At 48.3% G+C, this 8166-nt stretch overlaps 1 protein-coding gene across 1 annotated transcript; it reads right to left on the bottom strand.

Moving 5' to 3' along the window:
- Positions 1 to 590: 590 nt before the first annotated feature.
- On the bottom strand, positions 591 to 7824 carry Fcrlb (Fc receptor like B). The gene is made up of 6 exons (XM_057770696.1): positions 7732 to 7824; positions 7430 to 7450; positions 6837 to 7091; positions 1969 to 2235; positions 1184 to 1462; positions 591 to 1018 (listed from the first exon to the last, which is right to left on the bottom strand). The coding sequence occupies exons 1-6, from the start codon at positions 7760 to 7762 to the stop codon at positions 591 to 593; spliced, it is 1281 nt and encodes a 426-aa protein (XP_057626679.1). The 5' UTR covers positions 7763 to 7824.
- Positions 7825 to 8166: the final 342 nt, after the last annotated feature.

Here is an 8166-nt window from a genome sequence, read left to right as displayed (position 1 = left end):
TGCCTCTGGGTGAGTCTGGCTCAGAATCTCTGACCTTTATAGCAAGAAATGAGAAGCTCACACTAAAATCTCTCCCTAAGTTGAAATCATAGTCGAGATTTTAAAGATATTAAACTCAGTAGTTAATAGAATTTTGAAAGTCATTTTAATATTAGAGAATAAATTCATTATGAATGATTACAACTTGACCCTAAAATTTAGTTCTAAAGCGCTCACTACTTCAATGAATTCAATTACAAACAAAACAAAACACCCACATACGCTGAGATGAGTACTTGTTAATTTCTGTGCGGTCTAAATTCACTTCCGAGAGAGTGTAAACTGACAAACAGGCGGCAGCAGCAGTCTACTTCTCTGCTGGATTATGGAAGAAAGGACACACCAGAGAGCTTGCTTTTGTTTACAAACTACTGTGCAAGCTTGCAATCGCTTACAAGCTGTCTAGTAAGGTGGAAGTCCACAGCACCACACTTCAGGGGCGTTTCTTTAAAAACCACAGCAGCACGAGGGGACACTAACAGATGTGTCTCAGGTTTGTCAATGAGCTGAAAAAGGGAAGATCCAGGAGGAACCATGCTGGAGAGCAGACACTAGCTGCCCACCCTACCCTCCGTGACAGTGGTCTCTGGGGTTCCGGGGCTCACAGAAACGTGAGAACTGGGTGTCTTGGGGGTCTCTGTAAGATCGCGGAGGGCCTGTGGGTCCTTTAATCCCAAAACCACGCGGCTCAGAAGGCCTTTGAGTAGCTGCATCTCACGAAGCAGGAGGTCCACCTTGGGCTGCAGAGTTTCGCGGGACTGTTCCACCGACGTGGACAGAGGTGCGCAGACATGTGGCCCGGCAGTGGGGACGTGGCCCGCAGCCAATGGCAGACCCGCAAAGGTGCTATTCGGGTAGGAAGTGACTGAGGGGACAGATCTGGACACCGGGGTCTTCCGGAAGGAAAGCGGCTTATCCCCGGGGGCTAAGGCTGCAGCCGGGACCGGAGCAGTGGTAGACGCCAGATCCAGGGCAGCGCCTGCAAGGCAACACACCTGGTTACCCGTGACTGAAATTGTTGCCCCTGATGTGGTGAGGGTAGGGGTGGGAATGTGTGGAGGACTGAGATGGAAAGGTGGGAATACTGCGGGAGGACCACGTGGTTCAGGAGGCAGGGCACCCGCAGTACTTAGCTATCACTCACCCCTTCCGGGGAGCTGCAGCCAGGGGCTGCGTTTTCGGACACTTCGAGTAGTGGTGGCGGCCTCGCACCAGTACGATTCGAGCTCCTCGACCTCGGGCTCAGGAACCACGTACTCGGCGCCCCAGTCGAAGCGGCGGACTGGCCGGCTGTACTTGTAAAAAGCAAACTGCAGTGGCGTGTCCCGCTTCTGCGGGTGCAGGCGCGTCTCGCAGCGCAGTACCACGCGACCGCGGGCCTCCTGCGGGCTCAGCGTCCTGAGTACGGGTGTTTGGAACAGTTCTGCGGGGAGGGCGGGCCGGAGGCCAGGATGCTCATTGAGTTCGTGCAAGGAGTGATACCCAACCAGGGCCAACCTGTCCACCGTCCCGGATCCCACTCTTTGCTTTTTCCAAGAGGTCTCCTCGCCGACCCAGACAACAAGAAGGGATGGGATAAAGAGAAGGGACAGAGAGACTGAGACCACGGGGGTGGGTGGGGGTGGGTGGGGGTGGGTGGGAGGGTGATGGGGACAATTTGAACGTAGGCGGGATGCTGACAGATGCTACAAGTTACATCCTAGCTGGTAATCAGTTGGCATTCTCTATATTTAAACGGGACAGCTGCGGTCCCTCTTCGTAGTAATATAGTACGCCCTCAGCACTCCTAAGTGGGATCCCTAGCTAGAAAAAGAAACCTGGATATGCGTCATAGGGAAGGGACACCTGCCTACACAACAGGCTGCAGAGGGCAGCCTCCTCCCCTCCCCCCTTCCAGCCCAAGAATTTCCCAGTGGTTGTCTCTCCTACCTTGCACAGTGACAGCCACCTTGGAGGAGAACATGGGCGCACTCTCCACTGGGATGCGCATGGTGCCTGAGCACTGGTAGTGACCGCTGTCACTAGCTCGTGCCTGTAACACCGTGTAGTTGGTACTAGAATGGAAGTATCTCACGGCCTGGCCATCGTGGTAGTAGTGAAGTTTGTAGACGATTTTGTCGTACCAGCCACGGCAGCGCATCACCAGGGGTTCTCCCTCGAACACAGCAGCGTAAGGTACTTGCAGAATTAGCCAGTCTGCAACAAACCCCACAGACACTGCTTACTCATCAGAAAAACCAGCCCTGCAGGGTGTGGTGGAACACCCTTTAGTTCCAGTACTCAGGCAGGCAGAGGCAGGAGGATCTCTGTGAGTTCAGAGGTCTTACAAAGTTCCAGGTTAGCCAGAGCCGTTACACAGCTGGCCTCCAACCCAAACAAGAAAACCCAGCAGGTCTCCCATTCTCAGCTTCCCTTAACCACTTCCCACCTCCCCTGCCCCCACATCTCCCCACCCCCACCCTGTTTGCACTCCAAGACTGTTAGCCACCAAGACCCCTTTCCTGTTTCCTAGCCTGGAATCCCCAACAGTGCAGAACACTGAAGGGGGGGGGATGATATCAGGGAAGCAAAGATACCTCAGATTTGGTTCTGGTCTCAGAGAGCCTCCTTTTACAATCAAACTTAGACCCTACAGTATGACTTCAAGGCCTTCCTGACCGAGACCCTGATAGCCTCTCCTGTGCCCTGTGTCTCTTTTATCCACCTCACCATTTCATTCAACACGAGCTAGGCCCAGCCACATTGAACTGCTCAGAAAATTAGCTCTGTACAGAGCCCAGGGCCCTTGTAAGCTGTTTCATCAATTCAAAAGACCTTGCTTCTCAGCGTAAATTGGGGCCTACTTGCCCTGCATGCCTGTGTTTAGGCCTTATCTTCCAAAGAAAAGGTCTCTAAGAACAGCCTTAGGTATCTCCTACAGCGCCCTGTATGTACCCAGTTGTCACCTCCACCGCCTCTACCACCACCAATGCCACTGCCACCACCACCTCCACCACCATCACTGAAGTCAGCACTTACTATCCTAGATGTCATTTTAGGTTTTATACATTTTAAAATTATTTAATTAGACACTTAAAGTCATGCTCAACCCCCTTAGCGATCAGGGAAATGCAAGTCAAAACAACTTTGAGATATCATCTTACACCTGTCAGAATGGCTAAAATCAAAAACACCAATGATAGCCTTTGCTGGAGAGGTTGTGGAGAAAGGGGTACCCTCATCCATTGCTGGTGGGAATGCAAACTTGTGCAACCACTTTGGAAATCAGTGTGGCGGTTTCTCAGGAAATTCGGGATCAACCTACCCCAGGACCCAGCAATACCACTCTTGGGAATATACCCAAGAGATGCCCTATCATATTACAAAAGCATTTGTTCAACTATGTTCATAGCAGCATTATTTGTAATAGCCAGAACCTGGAAACAACCTAGATGCCCTTCAATGGAAGAATGGATGAAGAAAGTATGGAATATATACATATTAGAGTACTACTCAGCGGTAAAAAACAATGACTTCTTGAATTTTGCATGCAAATGGACAGAAATAGAAAACACTATCCTGAGTGAGGTAAGCCAGACCCAAAAAGAGGAACAGGGGATGTACTCACTCATAATTGGTTTCTAGCCATAAATAAAGGACATTGAGTCTATAATTTGTGATCCTAAAAAAGCTAAATAAGAAGGTGAACCCAAAGAAAAACATATAGTTATCCTCCTGGATATGGGAAGTAGACAAGATTGCCGGACAAAAAATTGGGACTTGGGGGTGGGGTGGGATAGGGGTAAGGGAAAATGGGGAGAGAAAAGTGAGAAGGGGAGGATGGGGGGAACTTGGGGAAATGGGATGGCTGGGATAAGGGAAGGGTGGATAAGGGAGCAGGGAAGTATATATCTTAATTAAGGGAGCCATCTTAGGGTTGGCAAGAGCCTTGAACCTAGAGGGGCTCCCAGGTGCCCAGGGCGATGTCCCCAGTTAGTTCCTTGGGCAGCTGAGGATAGGGAACCTGAAATGGCCCTATCCTGTAGCCATACTGATGAATATCTTGCATATCACCATAGAACCTTCATCTGGCGATGGATGGAGATAGAGACAGAGACCCACATTGGAACACCGGAATGAGCTCCCAAGGTCCCAATGAGGAGCAGAAGGAGGGAGAACATGAGCAAGGAAGTCAGGACCGCAAGGGGTACACCCACCCACTGAGACAGAGGGACTGATCTATTGGGAGCTCACCAAGGCCAGCTGTACTGGGACTGAAAAAGCATGGGATAAAACTGGACTCTCTGAACATGGTGGACAATTAGGGCTGATGAGAAGCCAAGGACAATGGCACTGGGTTTTGATCCTACTTCATGTTCTGGCTTTGTGGGAGCCTAGCCAGTTTGAATGTTCACCTTCCTAGACCTGGATGGAGGGGGGAGGACCTTGGACTTTCCACAGGGCAGGGAACCCTGACTGCTCTTCCGACTGGAGAGGGAGGGGGAGAGGAGTGGGAGGAGGGGTAGGGAAATGGGAGGCTGGGAGGAGGCCGAATTTTTTTTTTTCAATAAAAAAAAAAAAAGAAGAAGAGCTGGAGAAAGGGAGCAATGGTACCAAAGAAAGAGGAATAGAAACTGGAAGGGCAGAGCCATATAAGTCCTTAGACATCAAATGTGGAAAAATAGGAGTTGGAGTTTGATCTGCTAGGTTTTGGTATTTCTCCCTTCCTCATTCTTTTGAGACTAATGCATATTCTGTGTCATTGTGTTTTGAAGTATATTGTGCTTTTTCGATTTACAGAAGTCTTCAAATAAAAAATTTCCCTTGAGTCAAAAAAATTATTTATTTATTCTTTTATTCATTTGTTTGGAATCGCATGTCATGCCTCTGTCTGTGTGGGTATGTGCTCTTGAGTGCAGATGCCAGAGGAGGCCAGAAGAGGGAGTCTTATCGGCTGGATCTGAAGTTATAGGTGGTTATGGCCTAATTCGGGTGCTGGGAACTCAGCTCCAGTTCTCTGCAAGAGCATTATGTATACTTAACCACTGAGCCATCTCTCCAGGCCCTGCTTTAGGTATTATACCCTGAGAAAGAATCCTGCAGGCCAGGTATACCTGTAATTTGAGCACTTGGAAAGTTGAAGCAGTATTAAAAGCCAAGGCATGCCTGGGCTTCAGATGGAAATCCTGTCCCCAAAATCTTTGCAAGGCATAATCACAGTTTCTGTGGCGTTCTCAATCTGTCTGTGGCCACTGTCTGTGGGCATCCCGGCTTCTACATGGGCTCAGACAGGAAACCTCTAGAAGTGTTAAATGATAATTTGAACATTAATCAGTGTTCTTTAGATGCTTAATAAAAATTACTGCCTGCGAAGGTAAGATCATCTGTCTTCCATACGAAGCAACTAATCGTATATGTTAATGAGTACATTTTTATTACTTTTCCTATCCTGGTTTTTTGTTTGGTGGACTTATTTGTTTGTTTTAACACAGGATATTATTCTCTAAGTAACCATGGCTGGGTTGCAGATTTCTAGCCATCCTTCTGCTTCTGCTTCTGCTTTTTCAGAGTTAATTTCTCATTTAACTGCTGGGTGCTCATGTATACATGCCAACAACATGAGTTTTATTAAGTTCTTTATCCAATTCCTTTGCCTGCCTTTCTTCTTTTCCTTCTCCCTCCTTCTTTTCCCCTTCCTTATCTCTTTTTCTCTCTCTTATTCTGTTCTTTATAAGAAGACTTTTGAGGTAGAGTATTACTATACCGCCTAGGCTGGTCTCAAACTTGCGGCAATTCTCCTGCCTCAGCTTCCTGAGTTTGAGATTATAGGTGTGTATTACTCTACCTGGCTATTCTTGTTTTTTTTAAACATCACAAATAAGCCAAGACTACTCAGAGAAATCCTGCCTCAAAACAAACAAACAAACAAACATCACAAATAATTAGCTTTCATTGTGGTATTGTTTTTCAAACAAACAATATTTTAAATTATTACCCCCCCTTCATCTCCAGTCCCCCTCTATTCCTTGTGGCCCACCATTTCTAACAGCCTTGTTACTAAGGATACTTACATGTTGCACTGACCTTTTGACACTCCCTCCCCGCTCTTGGTCTCCTACCTAATGTGAAATATATCCATTCTCACATCCTCTTATTTACATACACACAAACATTCAAGTTAAAATCCTGGCTGGACATGGTGGTGCACACCCTTAATCCCAGCATTTAGGAAGAAGAGGCAGGGAGAACTCTGTGAGTTCCAAGCTAGCAGGCCTAGGTCAGTGAGAACCTACTTCAAGAAAAAACAAAACAAACAAGCAAAAAGGACTGTGGTTGGGTATGGTGGTGCATGCCTTAATCCCAGTGCTTAAGAGACAGACAAAAGGAATCCTTGTAAATTCAAAGCCAACCTGGTCTACAGAGTGAATTCCAGGCCAGCTAGGGATCCTATTTATATATATATCTGAGAGAGAGAGGAGTGGGGAGGAGGAAGGGAGGAAGGAAGAAAAAAGAAAGGAAAGAAAGATAAGATTCCAGAATTATGGTGAGAGGGCAATTTTTAATTTCCTGAAACTGGGTCACCTCACTTAATATATTAATAATGTTTATTTTCTTCCTGCTTCATCAGGAAGATAAGGGGTCCTTTGGGGCCAGGAAAACTTTACTGCAGCCCTCTGCCTACTCCAAAGACTCAAAGTGGCACCGCATGACCTTTTTCTTGTCCTTTGAGCATAGCCTGGCATCTGCCCAGCCAGGCGGGTCAGTATCACTAGGAACAATACTGTGTCTTCTCCTCCTTTCATGTTCAGATCACTCACCATTAGACACAGAGAGGTGGATGGGGTCACTGACGGGTGCTCCCCGTGTTTGACATCGATACACCCCTGGTGTCTGTACCTCAATGCTCTTCTGGTGGGAAGGCAGGAGGACATGGCCCAAATACCAGAGAGTGCTAATGGGTCGGAGCTCGAGCAGAAGAGGGTGGTATCCATCACAGCGCAGCGTTACTCTCTCGCCCTTGAAGATTGTAGTCCAAGGTGGCTGTAGAGACAATACGGGCTTCTCCAGAGTAGCTGGGGGTGTGGGGCATGGGGCGGGGTGAGGAAGAAAAGGAGAGTGAGGTGCCTACCCAAAACTGAAGCTTGAGGTTGGGAATTCTTAGAAAACACCCATTTCTGGGACCCAGTCCACATCTGAACCCACCCTCGCGAGGAGGGAGACCACAGGTCATGGGGCTCCAAACAAGGATTCTATTAATCAGAGCCCGTTCTGACTGTCTATGCACAAGAAGACTTAGTCACCAAGATTGAGCAAGACTGGGGAGAAAGCACCATTTCAGGACAGCCGGGAACTGGGGCGTTTGCCCTACTGGAACTTATCAAAACTTGGATGAGAGATGTAGACAACTCACCAGCTTGCCCACTGCTTGGAGCTGCAAAAGCAAGAAAGAAGGAAGAAGGTGAAGAATGTTCTCTACGATAGGAAAGACTCTTGATCCCAGGAAAGACTGAATTGTCTCAAAGTCCGTTTTCCTTTGACCACGCCAAATCACCTAGCTTTGGGAGAGCTACCTCAGTTTCATCCTTCCGATGCAGACGCTGAGCCATCTGAAACCTGAGATCTGCAGAGCCAGCTCTCTTATCCCACACACCCTGCCCTGCCTTACCCCCCTCCCCAAATCCTACTGATGCCACCACAGCATCACCAACTCACCTAGAAGCAGGAGGGCTGCAAGGGTCCACATGATGAGTCTGCCTGCAGCAGCTGTAGAAGATTGAGGATACGCTGGCACGGAAGAGGGACAGAGGGGGGAATATGGCAGCTAGGAGCTGATACTGAGACCTAGGAAACACTGTTGCTTCGTCTGTCCATTCCTACTTCTTGAAGATGGTGGAGTAGAGAAAGCAGGACATCACCTAAATGTGCCACTCACTTATCCCTAGCATCAGGCACTGTCCCAGCTGCTGCCTTTGTTGCCATGGACTTCTACAGGGAGGGCCTATGGAGCAAACTCTGTCTTCTCTAGCACACAGAACCCCATAGAACCCCAGGTCCCTACAGGTGCCTTTGATATCTCATTCTCACTCTCGTCCTTTCCCCGCTGTTGATGGCCACAAAGCCCATCTTGTTTCTGCCTAATTCCTGAGA

Source organism: Chionomys nivalis, chromosome 5, assembly GCF_950005125.1.
Source record: "Chionomys nivalis chromosome 5, mChiNiv1.1, whole genome shotgun sequence".
Lineage (NCBI taxonomy): Eukaryota > Metazoa > Chordata > Mammalia > Rodentia > Cricetidae > Chionomys > Chionomys nivalis.
This window is presented reverse-complemented; position numbering and strand designations above follow the sequence as displayed.